This window comes from Seriola aureovittata, chromosome 7 (assembly GCF_021018895.1).
Source record: "Seriola aureovittata isolate HTS-2021-v1 ecotype China chromosome 7, ASM2101889v1, whole genome shotgun sequence".
Lineage (NCBI taxonomy): Eukaryota > Metazoa > Chordata > Actinopteri > Carangiformes > Carangidae > Seriola > Seriola aureovittata.
In genome coordinates this window covers 19,739,220-19,766,051 of record NC_079370.1, presented here as the reverse complement: position 1 = coordinate 19,766,051, position 26,832 = coordinate 19,739,220, and the positions used below count along the sequence as shown (strand labels likewise).

Sequence of the window (26,832 nt, the reverse complement as noted above, 5' to 3'; positions counted from 1 at the left end):
TGCTATTTCCATATCTATTGCTATAATATCTTATAAGGAAAGACCTTATGAGATTTATGGAGGACTTTAACTTTAATAACATACCTCTCTGTCAGATTCCCTCGACTCTGAAGTGGCTGCATACATTTTTCCTCATGGGGCCAGTCCTATATATAATACTTGCATGAATTTTTCTAGCTATTGAGAGCAGTTTTATGGATTCAGTGGTCTCTAATATATACAGTATAAGCAAATGGCCTGGTTAAGTGTTAATGTGACACAAGCCTTTCGGCATCGTTTTTAAATGCTTTAGGTTGGAGTAAATAACCTTGTTTTCTGACTTGATGTTGGCTGTTGAGGTAGGCGTACTGTTTTGGACATATAGCACTTCTGCAGTGACCCTCTAATAGACTTTTTGACTTGTCGTAGCAGGAAAAGCACTGGTTCAACTCATTTTGTTAATGATGGCTCAGTTCCATCAAGTGAACCAGTAAGCCAGCATGCACAGCACCAGGGCTCTGGAAGTGGCTCAACTAAGAATTCCTTATTAATGTTGTTCATTTTACCTGTGCAATTCCTGCTGTGACACGTCAACGTGTCTATCATGAATAGCGTCTGTTGTCGGAACTCTACAAGGCCGCTAAGTGTCAACATAGTGATTATTTCCTGGTGGGTTTTTACCTACTAAAATTGTAAGCGTTTGAAAAAAAACAAAAAACATAACGAATAGCTGCTTGTGTAAATTGAAAAACTCACACAACATTGCTTGTGTACCACAAAGGGGGGTTGCCCTCCCAACACTGGTGAAAACACATGCACACATACATGTGACTGCTATGTGAATATGTGCCTACCTACAATGCTTGTGTTAACCAGGCTTCTCTCTTCAAATCTCTATAGAATGTATCATCTATTGTTCTTAAACATGTGTGTCGACAATGGTCCTCTTGCCACCTGCAGCTGTGTCATGCGGTGTGCCCAGTGCGCCAGTGAACGGAGGTGTGCTTGCTGCTGATTACTCCGTCGGCACACGGGTGACCTACTTCTGCAACAGCGGCTACCGGCTCTCCTCCAAAGAGCTGACGACCACAGTCTGCCAGCCAGACGGCACCTGGAGCAACCACAACAAGATACCCCGATGCATCGGTGAGTTGAGGATTCTGGGGGGGGGGCACTATTGTACTGTGGGAAGGGAGAAGTTGAGCGATGATGATTGGAAAGAGCTATGGAGAAGAGACTGATTTTGGAATTTAGAGAGTTTGAAAAATCCTCTGGAGAAGTTGTGGAGTATCAAACAGTTATAACAAAAGCTTGTATTGTAATGCAAGGTGCAGTCCAAACAGAGACAGGAGTGGTGGTCTACACTAACTTGTTGGGTAGTGATGATAAGATGGACAGATGAAAGGGAAAAAATAGTTGAGAGGAAATTTAACTGGGCCTGGGGTGAGTATTTAACATGCCAGTGCAACTCCTAGTTTGAAAGTTATAACGAGTATAGTATAATGAGTGATTGACAGCATTGTTTACAATTGAGACCAATGTTTATTCCCTACTGTATATGTGTCTCACAGCAGAAATGGAAACAGAGTTTGTTTTGAAACTCATTTGGTGCAAATTCAGAAACAGCTTTGTTGTAGAAGAACATTTGTATAACTGCAGAAAAAGTTTTATTAGTTTATTGTAATGATTTTTTTTTCTTTGCAACTGGCCTATTTGTATTTCCTCTAGACTGCTGGGTTGTTACATATGTTTAGAGGTTTTGACTTAGCACTGTGTGTATAAGGGATAAGAGAAGAAATTGAAACAGAAGTCATTCCATTTGAATAATCCAAAAACAACAATGTCCACTCCCCATTGAATCCCCTCTTCTCTCTTTTTTTTTTAAATTTTTTTTATTTCCTTTTGCCACAGTCATGATGTGCCCCAGTCTCAGCTCTTTCTCTCTGGACCATGGGAAATGGAGGATAGTCAATGGTTCGCACTATGAGTATGGTACCAAAATAATCTTCACCTGCAACCCTGGATACTACCGTGTTGGGCCCGCCCACATCCAGTGCCTGGCCAATGGGGTGTGGAGCTGGAGGAGCGAGAGGCCTCGGTGTAGAAGTAAGTGACTTCTGCTGCAGCAGCATGTCACTTGTTGATCACGCAGTCATTGTGGTGGAAATTCTTGTGAACTGAAGAAAATGCATTCACCAGGAGTACAGATTCAGATGTCTCAGGCAGAAGTATTTAGTGAAAGCTTGATGCATCGAGGAGAAAATGATTACCCACAAGTGCCATTATTATCAAACTACTGCCACGTGTGTCATGTCCTTTGCCTACTTCACTCATCCTTGTCTGGAATGAAAACTTATCTATAAGACCTTGGTTTCCATACTTGCAGAGGGTAGTAGTGGCTCGATATGGACACTGTCAGTCATCATAGAAGCTAAACAGTGAACCCTTGTCTAACATTATGAGGTCTTTATGATCTGTCCTTCTTGGAGTGTAGGTGTGGGCCTACAAAATAAGAAAAGAAGACTAAAATGCAGATCACTTGAAAACTCAACTGAGCCAAAATGAAATGTAATGTAAATATAACAATAGTGAACTGTGAGGCCTTCAACCCCACTCTGCTATCGGGGCTTTAGGCCTTCTGTACCAGGTTTGAAGTCCTAACCAGTGAGTGTGCCAGCTAACCTTTTATCTGGCTAGGCAACAAAAAAATTAATTTATTTTCATGATTTTAGGACAGTAACCCTGTCATTTCTGAGGCAAACTTTGTGATTTTTGATATATGTGTGCTTATTGTCTTAACTGTTGTGTGTTTGTTGAATTGTCAGTTATTGTTCTGTTTTATTGTGTTTTCATGTTTATTAGTATTGTATGTTAGGACCCCCTTGAAACTGAGGCGATGCATCTCAAGGGGTTTATCCCAAAGAATAAACTTGTATCATCAAACTAGATAGAAAATTAGTCTAAAATTATAATTAGGAAAAAATAATTATTAAATAAAAGAGATTAGATATAAGATTTAAAATGCTGATATATTTGGCCTTCTCTGAAGGCCTAGGAGGCCCTCACAGTTCCCCACTGAAATATGATAAATGTAATGTTCCAAGATAATATTTAATCATTGCACTATCATGAAAATAACATCAGTGGATAGACACACATAGCACGTATTCCCATCTCACAAACATACTGTAGGTGTGTTTGATTAGTTTCATAGAAAAGATAGAATGGAAAGGAACGTTGTTATCCAGCCAAATTGAAAAATCCATGTCCCATCTCACCTCAGGTGCAGTAGATTCATAGACTGTAACATTACAAGACTTGAAGAATGAATACCTTATTCACAGCTCACTTAATCAGCAACTCAGTGATTCACTTTTGTACTCTTCACATATTCCCTACTCAGCTGAGGTTAGATATTGTTTATTGTGCGGATGGAAAATAAAAGGTGTTCTATGCTGCCATGGAAACTACTTTTTGAGAAGCAAAAGAGCTGAATAACCTGTGTAATGGCAAAAGGAGATGCCAGTCAGTATGATGAAAGATGTTGGGACAAAGGCAAACACCATCATTATCCTCCCCATGAGATAGCACAGGTCACTCTTTTATCGCATTAAGGTCGGTAAGATGGGTGTAAATGACTGTGCTCTCCCATCGACTCTGAAGATGTAAGCCAACATCCGACTCCTCTTTCTCTCTTGTTCTCTCTCACTCTCCTGGTGTCTTGTTCTTTCATTCCCTGACTCTCCATTTCCTTTGTTTTGTTTTTTTTTTTACTATCCTCTTCATCTTATTGCAGTCATTTCCTGTGGTGATCTGCCCACTCCTCCTAATGGGAAGAAAATTGGGACCCAAACTACCTTTGGAGCATCAGCCATTTTCAGCTGTAACCTTGGCTATGTTATAACTGGATCTACTGTAAGAGAGTGTCTCCTGTCCGGCCTTTGGAGTGGGATGGAGACTCAGTGCCTGGGTAAGCAGAGTCTAGATGTTCTCTTTAACTTTATAAAGGACAGATTTGACCTGGGTCAGACACTGCTGGGGATCTGTTTAGACGGAGCATGACCTTTTTTGTTGGGTCAACATGCCCAGAATAGAGCCAGATGGGGAAGCAGGGGGTGGCTATAATAAGTTTTGTTGCCAAGTGTGTATTGCAATGACGTTAAACATTCAGAAAGAGTTTTTTTGTTGTTTGGTTCATTGAGCTACATCATGCATGCAGGTACTTATCACCGCCACTTGCTCACATCAGACTGTTTCAGACCTTGTAGAGATCATCAAGGGTAAAAGTTGTTGTACAAATGTGCAAACACTTTTGGCAACTACTTTAAGTGGATTGGAGCTGGGAGCTGTACAGTAAAACCTCCAAGTAAGTGTGATTTGCTGTTTCTAAAATGCTAAATTTTAGAGAGCAGCTATAGAGGCACAGCTGGCCTGAAACTAAAAGACATTTGCCAAGCTGTACCAGCACAATTTGAGCTGTTGTTAAGATATATAAACAAGAAAATATGCAACAGCTTAGCTTACCACAGCTCGTCACAGCTCTGTACTGTGGTAGAAAATGAGACATACGTAATTACTTGAGCTGCATTCAAACCCACGCAGCAGCAGAATGTGACGGTTTCCCTGGCAGATGTATTAGTCCGTTTATCAACCCTGTGGCACCAGCACTCCAAGCTCAGCTCAAGATTGGTTCAGTTCATTAAAAGAAGGGCACCTCTCTCTTGTTTAGTGATATGACTGTGTTAACATAGCCAGAGACCTCTCAGGATAGTCGCCTACTTCAGGGCTATCTTCATAGAATCTGGCTCCTCTCAACTGGAGCGTGATAATAAAATGCTCGGCTGAGTTTCTGGGCACAGGAGTAAATTAGGGAAATCAGACTCACAGTCAGTGGCAATTTCCCAGGTTTTAAGTGGCAGTGGAAATCTCAGCAAGATTCCTCCTCTCTGAAAGGGATTTATTGTTGCTGAAAGTAATACGATTACGTGCATGAGTGTATTGCACAGATTTTGAGGAGTTTCACATGCATCTCTCTGTCTACTGTAGATGAGAAAAGCTGAGTTATCACCACAAGTGACGCTGAAGCCAGTGTAAATTTAGAAATAATAATTCAGAGATAATGAGCTGAAAAATGCTTTCCAAATCCAATATGTTTCATGAATACACCAACTAATTTTGTTTGGCTGCATTATAATTCCAGGACCTTTTAAATCATCTCATTTCATTTTTATAATACAGTTGTCAAAATGCAAAGTTATTCAAACGTGATAACACAAACAAAATTGTGTTTCTACCCTGGAACTATCATCCATTAGTTCAGTGGGTGCTACAGCGGACTATTATTCTCAAATTCTAGAAAGTTAAACTAGTATAAGTATTGCACCATTGAATGATTGACTGAGATAATTTTTATAATGCCAATAGCATTTACCTTCCACCAACCTTCCAAGAATCCATCTTGCCATCCTTTACTGCTTTAGCATCAGTTGTATCAGAACTAGAAAGTATTTCTTCACTGAAAAAAAGAGTAGAGAACAGCACTGAAGGCTTTTCTCAATGGAAAAGATATTTTCGCTGTTCTCTGGTCCTGGAAAGACTTTGATTTGATTTACCAACTGGCTCCACTGGTAGTGGAAAGAAAATGTAAAGGATGCAGAACCCGATTGGTTAAACTTAGCCCGTGACAGACAGATGGTTCATCCAATCACCTGTAAAGTATTTTTTTGAAAGTGCCTGCCCTTCTCCAAACAGGTTCCAACAAAGACTCCCCAGATGGGTCTGTGTAACAAACCATCTGGCACATCAGGTTAAAAGTGCATTGCATCTAGTGCAAAAATTGGACCTCCGCATTGGCTACAACTGAATGTTATTCTGACAGCAAAGTGTTATAAATGCCATACACAATAATTGAATTCAATATTATTATTGTTTTTTTTTCCCCATCATCCTACAGCCGGTCACTGTGGTGTGCCAGAGCAGATCGTGAATGGGCAGGTGATCGGGGAAAACTTCGGTTACAGGGACACAGTAGTTTACCAGTGCAACCCTGGATTCAGGCTCATTGGCTCCTCAGTACGGATCTGTCAGCAGGACCACAACTGGTCTGGACAGCTCCCAGTTTGTATCTGTAAGTACTTTAACACAATTTCTTGCTGACTGATTGACTGCAACAAGGGTTGGAGTTGGAGTGCGCAAGTGTCTTAATGTGTCAAGGAAAGGAAGAGAATGGGTGGGAAGGGGGAATAATATGAATGATTGTGCTGGTTTGTTTTTTGCAGGCCTGAGAGAATTTTTAGGTCACAGAGTAGGTCAAAATTAAGATGGACAAGGTGTTTTCCTGCATTTCTGTGACAAAGACGAGCCACTTGTTTTTTTTTCTGCAGACACTACTGTTCAAATGCAAAAGAGCTAATGGGGATATTTTTACTTTCCACTCCTGGATTTTAATTAGATAAATTAACTAAAGAAGGCTAGATAAAAACATAATGATTTGATTGAACTATTTCTATTTAGCATTTCTAAATAATTTAAACATTTAAATCGGCATTAAAAAGCTTCTTGCAATTCCCAAAGCTTCCTGCTCCTTTAATCGGAGAAGGTGAGGTCAATAGTCGATGCATATCCCCATAATGTGATTCTCAATCTCCTATTCACCTATTGATGGACTGAAATGTGCTGCTTAGCCTTTCCCAATTGAGATCATGGCTTGATTTGTAATTCGCCCGTTGTCTTCTGAGGTTAATTATATGATAATTATATTCCTATGATAGGTGTCACTGTACGTCACCTATTGATCATTTTTATTGAATTGTCTCTCCCATATTCTCTCTCTCCACACATTCTGTATTTTTCTCTCCCCCCTCCCCTTTACCTTTTCTTTGTATCATGTCTCCTCTCATCTTCCATCCTCCACCCTACCTCCTCCTTTTACTCACGTCCCTGAATGATGCACATCGACTGCAGCTGTCACATGTGGCCACCCCGGTAGCCCCATCTATGGCCGCACCACAGGTGACGGCTTCAACTATAATGACGTTGTGCGCTTTTCCTGCAACAAAGGCTACACCCTTGAAGGACCCTCCACAGCTCAGTGCCAGGCCAACCGCCAGTGGAGCCAGCAGCCACCGACATGCAGAGGTAAGGTCCAGCCACAGAGCTCCTGCGGCTTGACTGACTTCAAGTATCAGAAGGCTGCACATGTATCTTGACAGTTAAACTAAAAAGCTGCTTGTCTCTGCCAGCATGTTTAGCCAAGGCACAGACATCGCCTCAGGAGTTAAGGCAAACAGGAGTCACAAGCAGGAGTTGATCCGAGAACTTGGCACCAGCAAGTGCATCATATTCATACGCATTTCATTAACCACCTGCATCTGATCTATTTCTGAGGAGGGTACCTCTTAGTGCATCGATACAGCTGAAGGTGTTTTCATTCAACACTTCAACAGAAGCCAATTCTATCTAATTCTGCTTCTGTGAATCAGGCTAGCCATCAGTGGGAGCGGCAGCTGCCAGCAAGCAGAAGTAAAACCCAGCCAAAGTGTTGGAACAGAATGAAATAGCTTTTGCAAGTGCTTTGTGATGGTTCAGGAATCTGACGTTAAGATGCCTGCAAAAATTCAGCAGCCACCAGATTTATCATGATCATTCAGAAATCAGCAGCCATTGACCGCCATCATGCAGACACAGAAGCAGAACTGATAGATGTGGTTCTCACACATCTATTGATTTGAATGAGAAAAGTCACTATCTGTTCTACTTCTTCTACTGAGTTGCAGCATTAAGTAACAACATCTGGAGCCCTGGCCTCAGAATGAATGTGGGAAAACAGCAATAATGAGCTCGCAGCAGAATGTATGGAGAGCGATGAGTGAATGGGGAATTGTTTCCACAATTCTACTGCCAATTTTTTTACCAAGAAGCCTGCTGCAGGGAGTGATTACTTTGAAGGCAAGAAAGCTCAGAGTACATTCAGTGGAAGATATCTTAATGGGTGTGTCAGATGGTGCCTGTGTGTTAGTTGTATCCAATTTTTATTTTGCCCAGGTTAGGCTCATTAGTGGTGTGTTTACAATCAGCAGCAACCCAGACTGGTGTGACCACACCAGAGAAATGTTTACTTGTTTTCCCCAAATAATTTTGGCAGTTTTGACAATAATTTTGGAAATATTTTCCACACGTTGCAATATTGTCCCCAAAATAGAAAGGACACAAACTATAAAGCCCAAATGTATTGTAGACTATGATTGAAGTTTTCAGTTTTAATGACGCTTGGAAAAAAGTTATTTTTCATATTTGCCTTTGAGATAGATAGTTGATGCAGTGTGAGAGATGTGGTAAATAAAGGTAAGTACTTTATGGTCTTAACTCATTTAAAAATCCTATAAATCATGGCAACATATCAGGAAGGGATCATTAAAACATTAAATGAAAAAAAAAATTTATTTGAGTGTGGCTTTAATTGGTCTGCCAACTGGATTTAGTCGGCCAAAGCTAGATTTGCCAGACTTTGCCTATTTAAAAATATCTCTCCTCTTGACATGAGTTTTGTTGGCAGTCAGATGTAAAGACACAATTTCATTACTGTGAATAGCACCGTAGAGACAGACCTGGTAAAAGATCAAAAGAGTAAAATCATATTAAACTGTCATGACTCACGTCAAAATATGTCTGTTTGTTCCAACTAACATTTTCTCACATTAAGCCAGCTTTGTTGCACATTTACATTATTGATTTAATTTGATGTTGCTCTGAACTTAACGTCACCCTCACCTACTTTCAGCTGTCTGAAGCACCTTGTCAGCAGTCTGGTTTTGAAGCATTCAGCTGCTTCTGAAATGGATGCTTGGGAATTTGTGACAATAGATGTGCCTTTTGTTTTCAGTAGGAGGAGCCCAATGTGCTATTATTATTGACAGTGGTTAAATATAGCCTGGACTCACTTGTCTCACTGTTTGTAGAACAAACAGAAGAAGCCACTGATCAGGTCATATCAGCACTTCTATTATTAACTCACAAGTGAACATGTTGACAGATTGCATTTATGCAAATGACGCTTCAACCAAAAGAAAAGACCGTACAGCTTCCAGGAAAGAGAAGTCAGATACCCAGAAATGATACTGGTGGAGTTTAATGAGGCAGATTGCCACATGATTGTTAAGTGGTGTCTTGTTATTTACTCCGTGCCATGTTGAAGTCAAATTGTTTTTGAAAAAATACAACTTGCCCAGATACTGTTCACTTGGTACATACAGTTTACATGACTACAGTTGACTTAATGTAGGCAAAGGCAATTATAGAAAACCCATCACACATAAATGATGTAAGTATTATGACAAATACTTTACAACGTAGTAACTATACAATACTATATGTATAATATCATAGTCTATATAAGAATCAATATATGCTGTAGTTCATTGCCTGCTATTCATTGGCATGATGTAGACTATAAAAATCTTCTCAGAGATGGATTTGGAAATCCTGCCAAGAATTTGAATATTCACTTTGACTTTGAGTAAAATTTACTATCCTGTTATGTACATCAATAATTCATTTACATTACCACAAAAAACCACAATAAACAGATTTAATTTGAAAAGTTGCCAGGAACAGTTCTGTTACCCATTATTACAATATCACAGCACCCTTATCATAAGGAGCATATACTATAAATACAATACTGAATCCATAGATAGACATAAGACTGCACTCAGTGCAACAGGAATACTATGAAAGGGTAAAAGGCCTCTTTTCAACATTCAACTATGGTATCCCAACAGTAATTTGCCTAAAATTACATTGAAAACATCTGTCTTGCTTGAAATATCCTTGCAGCAATAAAAATTAATAGGACTACTGTCAGTACTCTGCTGTCTGCATTTTCCCATTATGATTAAACTAACTGAATAAGTCATGATGACATAACTGTGTTTTTCTTTTCTTTTTCATACAGTGGTAAATTGTACAGATCCAGGTATCCCCGTCAACTCTATCCGGGAGAGTAAGATTGAGCACGGTAACTTCACATTCGGCAGTGTGGTCTTCTACGACTGCAACCCTGGATATTACCTGTTCGGCTCATCGGTGCTCACATGCCAGCCAGTTGGCCACTGGGACAAACCTCTGCCAGAATGCATCGGTACAGGGGCTTCCTTCTTGTTACATTGACCATAAATCAACTGAAAATTGATAACTAGTCTCCTTACAATTCATGCTGTTTAATTGTCTATGCCTGTCCACTGTTCAGTGCATTAGTTTATCCACTTTCTTTGTAACTGGTGTGTTCTCCACAGATTTTAATGAATTAATACACTTAAAATGAAAGGCAAATTAGGAGAAAGTTTCACTCTTGATTGAGTGTCCACAACGTTGTTTGCATTCCCATTTGCTTCTAGAGTTTTTATGGTACAAGTTGCTGAATGCCGTGACTGGGAGCATCTGTGTAATGTTCGGTGCCCCAGTGGCTTATGGTTATGGCTTATGGTTGCACACTGCCTAATTGAGAAATGGGGGAAACTGTCATAGGACCAGTTGTTCAGGCTATAGCTAATGTTCCCTCTGAACTAAGTGCTCAAATTATAACAACAACCATCCATGAACTGTAGGGGTTATGTGAGGTTGTAATGTTGCTCTCGAACACCTGGCTCATTGTACACTCTGCTTTTGTATGAGGCTGCCAACAGTAATGACCTATTTCCAGAGAAATCATCTAAAGTAAACCTCTACACTTTGCACACAGGCTCCGAAAGCGCTTCATTTCATGGTAGAGAGATGACGCACATCATTTATTTTATCAAAATGGAACAGTAATTAAAGAGATACACAGGAGTGTCTGTCTTGAATGTTTATTCACGGCTCCCGGTATCGCTGACACTTGACGAAATTGGCTTTGTAAAATCACAGAAACTTATTTTGCAATATGAGCTGATTAAATGACAGTTCCCACAAACATACATAAAGGTCAAAAGAATAATAAAATAGCAGAGACAGAGTAATGTACCAAATTATATTTGAGTCCCGAAAACAATTAGCATTTAATTTAAGTTTATATACAATGTAACATCTAATCGTCTTTTCATGAGAACAGATTGTGACAATGATGCGGTTCTGAGGAAGCAACCTGATATCTGTTTAAATAAGGCATGTTAATATACTCAGCTTGCTCTGTCTTTCAACACAAGCTTCTCTGCAACACATAGGTTCAGTCAAAGTTGACAGCAGTGTAGATCAGCATGATACTGGACTGGTTGCTGATTTTAAAAGGGCTTCTCTCATTTTTTGCAAACTCACACTGATACACTCTATATACCTTTAGTATTCACTGAATGTTGTACTGATATGATAAATAATAAAAATATTTTTCTTCCATAAAGCCATTTATCTAACAATAGAAAACAATGTGCTGTCCCAGCAGCACCAATAGCAGTGTGAGATGTGATTTTATCAAGTGTGTTGAGGCATGCAACACTAATCCATCCATCCATCTATTCATTCATCCACTGATAATCTTATTTCCTCTCCTCACTCTCTGTCATGCAGAGGTGGACTGCGGCCGCCCAGGAGCACCTCCCCACGGAGTGATGAGCGGAGAGAAGTTTACCTTTGGCTCCACGGTGCGCTACTCCTGCTCTGGAGACCGCCAGCTCATAGGAGACTCATCACTCACCTGTCAACTAAATGGTCACTGGAGTGGTCCACTGCCCCACTGCTCAGGTACACAAATACATACATTTAGTCATGCATACACAAGCATGCCCGCACACTTTCACACTATGAAACATAAGTCTCTCTCTTTCACCCTCCCTCACAACAGTCATGTCAGTATCATATTAGGGACGAGTAGCTGTTTGATTTGTGGAGCATCCTTTCATTTGAACTCAGCCCGTGCGTCCTTGGAGATGCTCTCTAAATGAATAGAATGAGTTGTGTTTCAAGGTTTGGTCACCTAAATCACAAAACACAGAAAACATAAACAAAACATCTCTTTTACCTGCAGTGGTATCTAGCAACACACACAGTTTGTTTTATTTGCTCAGGTTGTCAGGTATCTGTGTGATATCTCTGTGATTACTGCCACCACCCACAAAAAAAGAAATCCCCAAGCTACATCTTTTTTTTTTTTTCCCAGAAACAATCTCCAAACATTCAGTGTCACACTGAGACACTGCCAACAGTTTGAGGACTATTTGTTTGCTAGCAAGTAGGTCCAATGCAAACGGTTCACAGCAATGTCTGTAGATTATAAAGGACACAGTTTCTGGAGAGACAAGTTGATGATGTTTACATTTCTCAGTACTGTATGCAAAACAAACAAAACTTCATTGTATTAGCATTCCAGAAATACAAAAAAAAAATATCTCAAAACCTAGGCATACTAAACGAAAGCTGTCTACATGGCTGAATAACACCGGAGGTAAGACCGAAATTGTCAGCAGAATACTCAAAACACAGCCACAATATGAATACAACACCACAGTGGTGTAGTACCTGGGAGTCCTGGCATTAATGAGATATTTGGTTAGGGCCTGTGTGAAGTTGAGAGAAAACACTCCACAGGATAGTAATCAGCCAACTGAGCCAATTTTTTTTCACTCAAATGAGAGTCCTGTGGAACTCTAGCAGGATTTTTTTAATGGTTCCTGTGTTCCAAAATAATTGACCATTATTGTCCTCAAATTCCCCGTCTACTCAAAGCAGTTTCAGCAATTCACTTTTAGAGCAGGTGCTCTTGTGGTTTGTCTGGCAGTTGGGCTGATGAATTGTGGACCAGCGCCAAATAACCCAAAAAATAACGCTTTACTCATGATTCTTTTTCGACTCAGAGATAGGAAGTTATGACTTCACGTCTCAGCTGAAGAATGTGTAGAAGCAAATGTTGATTCCTGCTTGAAATGATCAATCAAGTGAGAGATATCAGCCCTGACACAGCCTAAATGCAAACTCTGGGAAACAAAGGTTTTAACAGAACTTTTTATGTCTTGTGCTCAGTACATTTAGCTGTGGACTCTCCTGTTGATGTTTTCTGAAAATCTGAAGACAAAAGTGCATCTTATAGTGTATGTCTGCAGAACTACAAACTTTTCCCCTAATCCCCTCCGTGCACTTCCCTCCCATCACATTTAAACATTCCTGACCATTTAAGTGGATTCTCTTTACTGAGTGTTCACTTGGTTTGTTCAAATCCCTGACCCAGAAGTAATGTTTGTAAGCAGACTTGTATGACTGTTTTTTTTTTTCTTCTTTTTTAAATGAGAGTGCAAACTCTCTACTCACCTTCAATATTTTGTATTTACTCAGACAGTTGGAAAATAGTGAGGCAGTAAGAAAGCTAGACTCCTAGGATAGTGAGGAGAGCACATGGTTTCTTGCTCTGTTTTACGAAACAGACTTTGAGGCATGGTGAGGTCTGTTGTTGTTTTTGATGAGCCTTCATAATTATCTACTGATGATTCGCTTAATAGTTGTTTTTAGGCCCAGAATTATAGTCGTACTTTTAATGCTTTTGCTTTAATAAAAATGACAAAAAGGCATAGAGAGATATTTTTTTCTTATTTATCACCTAGTCTTTTGAGGCAATTTGGCATCTTTTATTGAGATGATTTGAGCAGCACCCTGCTGTTATGACAAATGGGCCTCTTTGAAATTGATCATTTGCAATTTTGTATTATATTTTATTTTATCACTCACTCTGAGCCGTGTACCACCAATATCAGCTCTGCTGCGTCTTGTTTGTCTGAAGGACTACAGCTAATATACTCTGCTTTAATCTTGGAAAAAAAACATTTAATACCAGGCTAGATTCAGTCCATTTAATTTAACTTGTCCAAAATCTAATCAGCATCCACCTATCACTTTAAAAGTGAGATAAGTAAAACCAACACAAATCTGTTCCCAAGCATTTAAATTGTCGAAGAGCAAGTGCTGTTTAGAGAGTGAGCCCCTCTGGAGGAATTTAAGCAGCAGAATACGAGTGCTGGGTCAGTGACCAGAGGATTTAATCACAATAAATGATGCTGTGACTCACCAAGATAAAGAAAAAGGATGTGCTGAGGTGAGCTATAGCAGATGATATGAATTTACATGTATTCAGATTACAAAAGTGTTACTTAATCAGCTTTTACTGATATAAAAATCCTTCTATAACACATAGTACTAGACAAATATATGCAGTTGTTTTTTGTTTTTTTTAACTAAAAGGGAATTAATGACACCTTTTTACCTTTTGGAACCATGTAACTAACAATTTATGAATTTTTACATACTTAGAAGAAACAAAGTAGAAGAACAGGTTTTTAGAAAATCGTGACATCTGCGATACGATTATGACACTGTTGATATTGATGTTATTTATAGATAATGGTAATTAAACTGTTAATGTCTCGTCCTCATGTTGTCACACAGGATTATACTGTGCCAGTGCTTCTAATTAACTAGGAAATCAGCAACTCAAAATGGAGTCAATGGAAAACCTTTGTAGATCATCAAGCCTCTTAATGATGAACAAGTCATCATTTTATCATCATCATTTTAGCACATAGTTTTCACAGGTACATTAGCAAAAACTTGTGATGTAGTGACACAATTACAACTGAAGCGTTAGAAAGAAAAATTAACTATCTGGAAAGTGTTAATTTATGTTTAAATGTTCTTTCTTTTTTTGAAATTTCCCTGTGTGATGTCCCATCACTTCTCTTTGATGCTTTTCAGTGGAAGTACTGTATATTATACAGTAGTCTACAGTAGTCTATAGACAGCTTTATCTGTAGGAGTAAAAAATTATTAAAATGGCACATTATAATTCCCAAAATGTTTCATCACCAATAGCAACAAAATAATTTGTGCTATGAATTCCTTAGAAATCTAGCCCAGCATCAGCAACAGTTCTCAGCTATGCATCCATCCATGCATCTATCCTTCCTCTCATCTGTCCTCCCTTGTTAATTAGTAAGACGGGGCTTAAAACTGCTTGCCAAGCCATTCCCCTTTTGTCCTCATCTGTTGCATGGCTGAGTTGAAGGCCTTATTATTTCCTCACAAAGGCAGCCTGGTGAACGGACATTAACTCAGATTCAAACCAAATCCACTACCATCCCAATTAGTGAGATTATAGCTGTCACAGTGCATGCCGAGCCAGGCTGCCTCACCTAACTGAAGGAGACTAATGAAGCACTGACAGCTGCTGTGAGACATACACACACATACATGCACGCAGAAGTGGACAAACACACAAACAGGCAACAAATAAGTATGCTTACTTAACACGCACTTGCAAAGACAAGGCTATTGCAAGTACATGCACAGGAAGACAGGAAGACGCATAAACACTCACATGCATGAAGTGCACTCTCTTACAGACACACACATACAGTATATGCAGTACCAAGGTAGGTAACGTCACACACATATGCACACACAATCATAGTTAACCACAGCCACGCACAAACTTCTCGTCTCCAGCTGTGAGCCTTTGACCTGACAAATCCAGTTTGTGCTCATGTGAGCAGCGGAATGTGTGTCGAAGATATGAGCTTGGTGTTTGTGCAGTAAGGCTTTGTCAACAAGTCCAGTATTACTGCAGCTATTTGCTGCTCTGTAGACGGAGACCAGGAGCCAACATACAGAGAATGATGCACAGTGTGTGTGCACAGCTCAAGGAACAGAATCTGAAAGCCAATAAAAAACAGATCCTTTACAAAGAGACAACATGTACTGAACTATATAGACGGGAACAGCAGCAGATTAGATAACTATCTATCTATATATCTATCTGTGTCTGTCTATCTGTCTGTCTCTCTCTTTGTGTCTCTCTCTCTCTCTCTCTCTCTGACACTCTGCTTTCCGAAGCCAAACATTTTGCTTTTTCCATGGGAGAACGGAAGCAGCAGCAGTTGAAGTGGTGGTTGGTGTTGTGTGTTAATATGCTTTTTTTTTTTTTTCCTTTGCTCTGAGGATGTCCCAAGTGAATACAAAACTAAAAACCCCACCCCCCTAGACTCCATCATGACTCACATACCACTCAGCTTGGCTCGCTGTTCATTACAACATAAAATGTTCAGTAGTCGTGGCACCACCCTGACTCCATACTTGTCATCTCTCTCTGATTTCCTATGGCTTAGATAGAGAACATGTCCCATTTTTTTTCACCCACTGGAGACTGCCCTAATGGGGACATGAAAAGAGAATTAACAAGAGACACAGCATCTTCTTTTTTGAGTTAATTCATAGAGATGAAAGACACTGAAAGTACTGTATGTTCCTCCACAGAACAAAAGACAGGAGAGATAATTCAGGGTAATGAAAATGCATTTAGCTTCAGAGGTCAAACTATATTCATCATTTCTCATAATCACAGCTGGTTGCCTTTTAATGCTGGCCCCACTGTTTTTATGGACAGAAAGCTCCTGGTGTCAAAGCAGTGAAAGGTATTGGTCCTTCAGGTTGTTGGCGTGGTGACAACTGCTCATTGGTGCATTGCACATTTTATAGATGCGTCCTGGAGGATTCAAAAGATGTACAGTTTGAGCCTGAGCCCTCTCTGTATTGTCCCTCAGCTTGACACAGACGAACACCATGTTGTAATTCACTGCCATCCCAACTTAAAAGGGCCCATCTGTGAACATACACATAGATAGTTAAAGTGGATGCCATGTTCACTTTCTTGTTTTCATTGCTTTTCGTTGCTTGTGCGGTTATCCTCCAATTGCAGGCGACACAACGGGCACCTGTGGGGATCCTGGCACACCTGCCCATGCCAGCAGGGAGGCGGGAAACTTCAAAGTGCGCAGCAAGGTGCGCTTCACATGCGCAGTGGGACATACGCTGTACGGCTCGGCAGAGAGGATCTGCTTCCCAAATGGGACCTGGTCAGGCAGACAGCCGTTCTGCAAACGTAAGGGAAATTTTAAAAATGTCTCTGTGATGTTATGAATGAAACAGTTGGAGAGCATAAGAGTCATACAGAAAGGACACACACACATTTCTTAACACACATACACATTGAATGTATATGCATACGGTAACACAAAGAAATGTGTGGTTTGGTAATACTTTTTGTGTAGTGGCACTGGAGGCTTTGTCAGGTCTTGTTTACACAAACTGATAACTTTGTCTTATTTTGTTAAATTTGTGTGTTTACCCCTCAAAATATGTTGCCAAAAACACATTGTCTTGGTATGGTACCAAAACTTTTTCTAACAATAACGAGTCATAATATGAGATAAATGGGCTGCATGCAAGCATGGATGTGCATACAATGTACAGCAATGTGCATCCACACCTACACACACAAATAACTGGAATAGCTCACAAACACAGTACTGCACCAGAAGGATAAGTATCTCTCTGCTGCAGTCTGGTATTTTTCTGCCAGCACATGGTACTGTGACTAGCTTCCAGATTGCAACCAAGAAATTCATTAATTCTAGACACCTAAAGCCAAGTTCTTTTTGGATTGTGATAAATGAATGATTGTGGATTTTGAAGATATTAGTTCACAGAACGCCAGCTCTACATCTTGCATAAATTACCCCCAGGGGTCAACCAGATATTGAGGCACATGTTTGACTGCTTCTGCTCTCCTCTACTTATTGTCCGCCAGCTTGGCACAGCGCCAGTGTCATTTTTAATATGATAGACCAATGCACAGGCCCTCTGAATTATTCTCTGTATCTGCCTTGCATTCCATCTCTCTTGTTCCTCCCTTTTTCTTTCTCTTTTTCTATATCCTTCATTTCCCCTGATGCCAGCTTTTTCCTCTTGCTTCTCCCCTGATTTCTTTCTGTCTTAATCTTGTTGTCTGGCTGCCTTTCCGTCCCTGTCCACTCCTCCCTCTGTCCCTCCTTTGTGTCTCAGCCTCTTTGTTGCTCTACCTTTTCTTCCCTCCTCTCCTTTTGTACCACATCTCTCTTCCACTACCCTTTTATCTCTCCATCTCTCCACTGAACTCTTGATTTAAAGATTGTTTTAGCCACCCTTCCACCTCAGGAGGGAGGGGGCAGGAATTCACTGGAGCCTGAACGAGTTTCGTTGCTGTCTGTCTGTGATCTAAAGCCCTGTCTAATGTTAAAGCCCATCCATCCGTTATCCAAAACCTTTTACAGTCTCTTGAAAACAGTGACTGTGGATATTCAGCTTAATATCCATCTCACAATACCACCAAGGTCTGTTTTGTCTGTTTCTCTCATCATGTCTGTCTTGAATTATTCAGAGAGGAAGCCAAAAGGGCTACTTTACTTTATTTTTGGCTTATGTGTATATGTGCTCGTGTGTGTGTTTTTATGGTACAGTAATGTGAGCATATCGGCACCTGGTATGTTTGGGTATGTGCCTGATTGATGCATTTGCACCTGAATGAAATATGTGTGTGTGTGTGTGTGTGTGTGTGTGTGTGTGTGTGTGTGTGTGTTGTGTGTGTGTGTGTGTGTGTGTGGTGTGTGTGTGTGTGAGAGCGTGCGCGCGCACATGCACATGTGGTAATTGAGAAATCGCCACCACACCTACAGCACGTCTGTCTCCAACAAGAATCACTATTTCATATTTTCCAGGCAATTAGGTGATTGAGAGAGCAAACCAGCTTCATAATTAGACATGATTTGGAGCAGAAGAAAAGCACATGAAACAAATTCTGTCCTTTTCCCTCTTCAGGGATACGTTTTGGTTGCAATATTCTGGAAAGGACATCTCAGTGTAAAAGGCCCAATCCTTCAGGGCTTCCTCTCCAGGGATTGAATGTCTAACATCTAAGTAACACTTTGCATGAAATTCAGCCTCATGTTTGAGTTAAATTTGTGCCTTAAATTGTAAGGAGTGACAATTCACCATATCACCTGCAAAGATATTCAAAATCATAGAGTAATAAGTCTGTACAATTTAATTAGTACTTATTTTTAATAAGATTTGTAAATTAAAAGTTCTGTTATTGTCAAAATTGAGCCCAGAGTCCTTAGACCCCAGCTTGAAAATTTCACATTACTCCCACGATCCTCTTCTTGTTTTAAGCCAGCACTAAATGTCATTAACATGGATGTACTACGGGAACTGCACTTTATTTACTGATGACTCATCAACAGTGTGATAGGGATTTGTGGAGTAATGCACCAGCTCTGCTCATTAGCTTCTCTTAATAAAGCTGTGATGCTGTATAGATTAGTGGTTCTTTACTGGTTTTGTTCAGGATTCTTGAAAAGAAAAACAATGTTTATTCTCATGTTGTGATGTGAGGCACACACACATAATGGGGAACTCTAACACAAGCCAACATTTTCTATCTGCCCTTTGCAGACTGTTCCACCTGACTGCTAATCACACTGAATCAAGAAACTACAAATATTCACTGGGTCAAAAGTAAAACGGCAATTATTTCATAAATAAATATTACTATTCACGTAATATGTTGGGAATATATTTTTCAAAACCTGTTAATCACCTTGAGACCTTGAGAAGTCATCTTGCTGCCACCTCAGGGGCTTCCAGCCCTCAGATTGTGAATCACTGATATGGAAAATAGAAAATCCATTACTATTTTACACCTCTGACCTTCACCTCCTCTTTTCTCTGCCATATTCCAGCGGTACAGTGTGGGAATCCAGGTACACCTGCTCATGGCAGTATTTCCCGTGTGGATGGTACAACCTTCTCCCACTCCATTGTGTATTCTTGTGTGGAGGGCTATTTTCTCACTGGCTCGCCCACACGCCAGTGTCTGGCAAATGGCACGTGGTCTGGCATAGCTCCAAACTGCACAAGTGAGTTTCATATGCACACAAACATGAAAGGAGGTTGGAGACGTGGATCTCAGTCTAGCGGAATACACTTAAATAGCCATTCTGCTGAACAGTGTTATGCAAATAAAATAAAGAGCAATGCATTGTCTACTCACTGTCATAGAAAATTGTGAAGCGATCGATGTCTGACCAATGAGATGTGTACAGTAGCCAATAACAGTGCTTTGAACAGAGAAACACAACAGTTCAAAATTCACTGGATCTTAGTTGATCACATTTATCTCAGTCACACTTACACCCACATTGGCAGCCACTGAATTCATTATCATCACTTTTAGAAATAGAACAAACAAACATGTAAAAAATAGGACGAAGATGACTGGGCACTCCCGTGGGTGTCATGGGTGCATCCAAAATGAAGCGTTATCCTGGTAGTGAGTCACTACTGACCAATTACACATTACACATGGCCACACATATCAGCCACACTAGGTGTAATTGTGTTTGTACAGTAAATCACTCATTGTTCTTTTCTGTATTATGTCATATGAACACATTCAACATATAACTAATACTGAAAAGCAGATAAACACTTCTGAAAAGATTTTTGACGGAGGAGTGAAGATATTTTTACTCTCTATTTCTGCCAAAAGGAGGCGCTCTGAGTGATCAACTGTGGTGCTAAAATAGGGTATCAGATTTCAAATGGCACATAAATCTCTTTGAGCCATCTTTTCCCTGCAAAGCATCAGAACTGTCATGCAGGTTTTTATTGTCTAGAACTCAGCAAATGAGCCTTGCAGTAATTAAGAAGTATGCCAATCTATATTCAATTTGCACCCGGACGACTATCAAACAAAATTACACATTGTTCTTCTCTCTGAAAATCACCATATTCTCTCTTCTGTTATTGAATCACAACAAAAGATAAATGGTATGGGCATAATTTTCAATTTTGGAAGGAAATGAGTCTCAGGAGAGATACACAGGGAGGAAGGAGGAGAGAAAGATTGAAAATTGCATTGAATAATAATGATCAAACATGCAGAAAGGCAGAATAGCCTTCTTGCGTCTTTTTCCCCACTTTGAAGCCCACTTTTCACCAAACTTATCATTGCTATCCTCCTGTATGCTATCACTTCACATTAAATTTTTAGTGGTCAGATCAGGGACATCAACACTTAAGATGCCAAGATTGGCTCAGTGTGCCTTCATTAAGGAGGCAATCATTTTCACGGTTCATGGGTAATCGATCATGTAGGTTAGCAGATCAAAGTGGCACAACATTCTCAAGGTGAGTAAGAAAAGTTGCTCTTTCATTTTTTTCTTCACACTCAATGTTTGATAAATGAAATTTATAAAGCATTACAAGGAATTAGGGAATTAGCTGAAGTGCATTAGAAACGAGAGTTGCTCAGTGTAGTGTGAAGTAAAGCCATAAAGCACTTTATGAAATAAACAGTAAACACTGATTATTCAGGCAGACTATTTGCTTTGTAACATGCCGTGATCCTGTATTTATTGCACTCTCCATTCCTCTCCTCTCTCCCCTAGTTTAAATGCCAACACAGTGGTGTTGGTTTCTCCTTGTGGATGTAGCATAAGGGGATATGATTAAATGAAGACATCAGAGCAAAATGTCTTTTTGCAGATTTAGAGCTAACCATGTTATAGACAGTTTTCTGCAGAAGCCTGTTTCTTAAACATCATTTTCATCAGCAACACAGTATCCCTAATCATAGTGGAGTCCTTTAATACAAAATAATGGAAGTCTGACTACAACTGAAACTGAAATAAGTCTCAGTCCGTTGCACACTATAGAGCCTGATCTCTGGTTGAGCTGTGAGACTTCCAGTGACAAAAATAAGGGAAAAAACTGTTCATGATACAGTGTCATATGTCACTAACATGCCTGCAATACTTAAGCAAGGTTTAAAAATATCATAGAATAAGGGATAAAGAGAGACCTGTTAGCTGACTAACTGCATTTAAGTAAAGGTTTTACTGGAAGCAGGTTATTGCAGTGCGTGTAAAAACTCCTTCTCCGATTTCCTGCTTTAACTTGATTTCTCCCAGTTTTCTTGGGTGCAAGTAAATGTACTGAATGAAAAAGCCGTACTGCTGAGTTGAGTTGTTGAAGTCAATAGCCTGCGGCTTTTCCACATTGTACTGAATGACTGGATTTTTCACTTCTACAGATAGACAGGCACATGTAAACATTTGTATTTATGTGCTGACATGCTTTTATTTTCTCTTTTCTAGTAAGACCACTTTTCCATACTCTCAGGTTTTCAGTTGATCCAAATTGAAATTTTATCAGCTGTCTCTTATTCATGCCAGCTGCTTCTGGCTCGTGTTTGGAGAGACATATGCTTAATTCAGGCTAATGTGTTTCAGAGTAATTTTGGTGGCTAAGATTCAAAATGAATTGAAACACAAACACTTATGTACAGCCAAACAAAAATGCGCATACACATATACTGAGCATATATTTGGCTACAGATCATCATAATAATTAAAGATACTCTGACTCCAACACCAGAAACAAAGCAACCAAAAAAACGTGAGGCAGTTATTGGTCATGAATTATCTGGTAGATTCCATTGTTATTACACCTTTATGTCTAGTTAGGCCTTTCATAAAATATGCATGTGCCCATTAAAAGTATTAGGATTAATAATTTAGAAATGTTTAGCATGCTAAATTTGCACAACTAAGAAGATGAATATAGTAAACATTATACCTGCTTAACACCAGCATCTTGTTGCGTTTGTAATTAGACATTAGTTGAGTTGTCATTGTTAGCATGTTAGCATGTCAACAGACTAATTCAGTGAGTAATTGAGAAGATTTGGCCAGTTTACCAGATTTTTTTCAGTTGGAAAATTCAAATCAAAAATGTCACACAGAGAAACATTTCATGACTTCAGGTTGAGGCTATTTGCCATGCATGTAAACAAAATAAGTTTCAGTCTTTTTACCTTTCAGTGTCATAGTTTTGTGTTCATTTTAGAAATAGATGTTTCTAGGATTCAATTAATTATTTATATTATTTATTATTATTGGAGCAACCAAGAACATACTGCCAGAAGACCCAGCTTCTTCTCTGTACTCAGAATTAGCAGCTCTCATATGTATCCTGTCAGAATACAAAGTTAGTCTCACCCAGCGATGATAAATGTGTCCAAGTGTTGAAGTCCTTTGCTGCAACAGAAAATAAACAAACAGAAATGAATTTAAGGGAGGAGGCGTTTGCAGGGACAGCCATATGCATCAAACTGGCTTCTTACATTAAGGTGAACAAGTCAGGAAAGATTTTGTAATAAGTAGTCACAAATTAGCACTGTAAGATGAAACAAGGGCTATAAAAAAGCAATCAAATAGAGGCTGGCAACTTACCGATTCATCAGAGATACTACAAGGCTAAGACCTGACAATGTAGTGGGCCAACATTCAGCCATCTGTTTACTTTGGAGGAATCAAGCCACGAGAAAAACAGCCAAGGACAGGCAAAAGAAGAGACTGAACAAACAACTCAAGGGGAGGGGAGTGCCCCAACACTATTATCATTTTTACTGGGCCATACTATTGAATGGGACAAAACTGAGCCAATATTTCAAGATCCTATAATCATAGTGGTGCATTTTAGGAAGGGAATATATAAATAAAATATATTTACTGCTATTAGTATTACTATTAATATACAGGTGTCCCTCAGGGGCACAATACAGCAGATGCTATGTGATGATGCTTTGAATGCTTGGTCATAGGCTAATATGGCAACAGCTGAAAATTCAGCCTCTGTGGATATTTAATTTTTCTTCACATAACTGGTAATAGAAGTCATGAAAATCTTTGTGTAGCTATTTTCATTACTTGCATGCTTAATGCTGCACAGAAGCACAGAGTCATTATGCATGATGATCCATTGCGGTTACCTTGATTAAATTATGCAAAGCCAACACCAGGTTGCTGCGAAATCACCTCACAAACATTTGTGCTACACACAATTTATGCTACTTTTTAGTATGGAGGTGTCCAATGGCCTTTAAAAAAAGAAAAAGGTGGTGATTGGGCAATTATGTAAATGTCGTTGCTGTCTAAAGAAAAGCATTATATCCCCATATTTGTTGATTGAGTTTTCTGAAAGACGTGTATATATATATATATATATATATATATATATATTTAATACATTTTCCTATGTATTAAGCAAAAAACCCTCTAAAAACCCCAGCATTCAATCTAAAAAACAAAACAAAGTTGTTTTTCATGAACAGTTGACATTTTAGAGAGACTTGATATTAATTTGATTTAATTGTATTGTTACTACGGTAATAATGTGGCATTTCAATGGAGCCACAGTGTCCTGCCCGAAAGCCACATTCACATACATAGGATGGATTGTACACATAGGACATCATCAACAGTTTAACACTATATCTATTGAATTTGGGTTTAATTACCTTGAATGAAGGACACTGGCTGACAAGAGGCATCTGTGTTTGTTTGGTTTTCAGGCATTTCTTTATTATGATGTGCCAAGTCAGATTTATCAGAGCTTTCAAAAAGTAATTTTCCAAGCTTTAATTACAACTTGGATGTTGACATGAATGCTATTTACAGGTCCATTTACAAGTCGGAGCGTGGCATAAATCCTGTTACCAAGCCCAGTTTGTTTTATATCAAGTCCTCAGTTGGGGTACTTTGAAGTTTTCATGGTTAAAAATTCAGCCAAAGTGATTTCTCCTGTAATAGTCTGAACAGTGATCAACACCACACAGAGGTCAACAAGTACCTAGATCTATCATGTGTAAGAGCAAATAAATGCCCTGTCAAATTCACATAAAAGACGACACCCAGGGATGAGCGGTGCCCGATATGTGAAGCCACTGATGCCTGTGATGAAACAGTTCGCAACTGTTCAGAACAATTTCAACCATAGAAGTAAAACACAGCAAGGAAGCAATTAAGAGTTACTGATGCCCACCACACAATTGCCACACATATTAGGTGACAAACCTCTAATGTTTCTTGTAGCTCTAACTTTATTATCTTTAGTTACATAGTTTGTAGTGCTTGGCAACTAGGAACAGGTACATGCTCCTATCCAGCAAATTATCATTGTAATACGTATAAACTGCTTATCAAGGGTTGTAGGTCGAGGTTCATTATCTGATTCTTTAATGCTACATTTTATCTTCATTATGCACAACTATATTTGGCTCAGCTATTCAAAACTTTTGAAACAAATATGTGCCTGAGAGGATGATTATTAAGGCTGAGAGGATAATTACTAGTCATCACAAGCTCTCCACACCCTTTGTGAATGTCTGCAGCATATGAACAAAAACAATATGTGCATTGTTATGCTCTGATGGCATAGGTGAACAAATGCAAGATTTAGAAACCAACAACTTTGCAAGAGAAGGCTGAAAATACAAAATCTAGTGGACAAAGCAGTCTCTTGTGGTCATTTGATAAGCTCTCAGCACTCTTTCTTCAGCGTGCAGAGGCATAATTGATAATTACATCATACACTAATTATACACCAATTATAAATTGATGTTTTATTTTGGATATACTGTATATTTCATATTGCAGTTTAGTATGCTTTAATCACTACTCAGGATGATTTCTGATTCATGTTCCCTGTGTGTGACAATGCCAGTGATCACCTGTGGCGACCCTGGTATTCCAGCAAATGGACTTAGATTTGGTGATGACATCACAGTGGGCCAGAACGTGACGTTCGCGTGTCAGCCGGGATATGTGATGATACGAGGAGACAACACTGTCACAAGGACCTGCACCAACAATGGCACCTGGAGTGGCACCATGCCAGCATGCCAAGGTAACCACCATACACAAATGCACCCACCTCACGGACACTGCATCGTACACATGCTGCAGTCAGTCAGCCTTGATAACCATCAGAATGTGCTCTAACAACCTTGGCACGCTAGCACACTGTCACATACAATATAAAGTACATGCTTACACCCTGAGATCTAATGAGATAAGCAAACAAGGTGACACTGCACTTCCCATGTGGTCAGATAGTGTCATATTGTTCACTTCAGTGTGCTGATAACTGAAGTGCCAACGATACATTAGACTGGATGTCTGTGAGACAGATAAACACACTCACATATACAGGTGCATATATTTGCATGCATGCTTACACAAGTATACATACTGAAGAAACAACAAGCAATTTTGAATCTGTTTTTCTTCATTATGTTCAGTACATCTCTACATTACAAAGTACTATTTTTTAGCAGGTTCCTAGATAAGAGACAGCTTTGCTCAAGTGGGTTTCAGAAAAAGATACATTGCAAATATTTAGAGCACTTGATCTAGGACACACTGATTTCACCCACACCTGCATCTAGACTTGCACCTGTGGTGGCACAGAGCCAAGGCTAAAAGTTCCTATGACACCTGGTGATGGATGGCTAGCAAGTCCTCTTCATCACAACAAGGATCCCTCTAATTGAACTCCAACAGTTAATCATTGGCTTCCTCTCTCTAAACGTTTACACACTCTATGGGCTTGATTAACATCAAAGTAAGAAAATCCACCAAAAGGACTTAGTTGTTGTACGCCCATCAGCACTACATCATTCAATGATTTATGACGCTCGAGTGGAAGCATTGATGTAATGCATTTCTGCCATCGACACCCAAAAGTAAGTATTGCATGGTAGATTAACTTGTGCAGTGAACAGTTCAAAAGTACACCACGAAAGGGAAAAGCCCACGAGGCAAATGATGGCTCATTGTTGCTAAGGAACTGTTCCCAGGCTGCTCTCTATCAGTTACAGCGAACAGAGCTGCTGTTGTATTTGCCTCTTGAGAAATGGGAAAGGACAAATGAAATCTGAGAAAGAGGCACAGTCTGAGAGACAGACAAACATTAAAAAAGGAAGGTGAAATAAACACAAAAAAGTAATTGAAAGTCAAAGAATTATATAGAATGAAACACACATGGACAAATTCATAGAAAGGGAATGAGTAGCCTATCAGACAAAAAAAACACAAAACCTGTTGATCGTTTTTTTTCTTATGTAAGGGCTGTTTTATGTCTAGTTATACTCCATGTATAAGAGGCTGTTATGTACACAGAAGT

At 39.4% G+C, this 26,832-nt stretch overlaps 1 protein-coding gene across 2 annotated transcripts in view; it reads left to right on the top strand.

Moving 5' to 3' along the window:
* The window catches only part of LOC130172442 (CUB and sushi domain-containing protein 3-like), a 216,283-nt gene that overhangs the window by 163,706 nt on the left and 25,745 nt on the right, over positions 1–26,832 (top strand). For both annotated transcript variants that reach the window (XM_056381188.1, XM_056381187.1), the window contains exons 50-59: positions 940–1,125; positions 1,891–2,085; positions 3,776–3,949; positions 5,933–6,106; positions 6,943–7,116; positions 9,932–10,117; positions 11,518–11,691; positions 16,685–16,867; positions 19,545–19,721; positions 25,372–25,554. In XM_056381188.1, the coding sequence (XP_056237163.1) occupies positions 940–1,125; positions 1,891–2,085; positions 3,776–3,949; positions 5,933–6,106; positions 6,943–7,116; positions 9,932–10,117; positions 11,518–11,691; positions 16,685–16,867; positions 19,545–19,721; positions 25,372–25,554 (1,806 nt within the window). The remainder of the gene's footprint in view (positions 1–939; positions 1,126–1,890; positions 2,086–3,775; positions 3,950–5,932; positions 6,107–6,942; positions 7,117–9,931; positions 10,118–11,517; positions 11,692–16,684; positions 16,868–19,544; positions 19,722–25,371; positions 25,555–26,832) is intronic.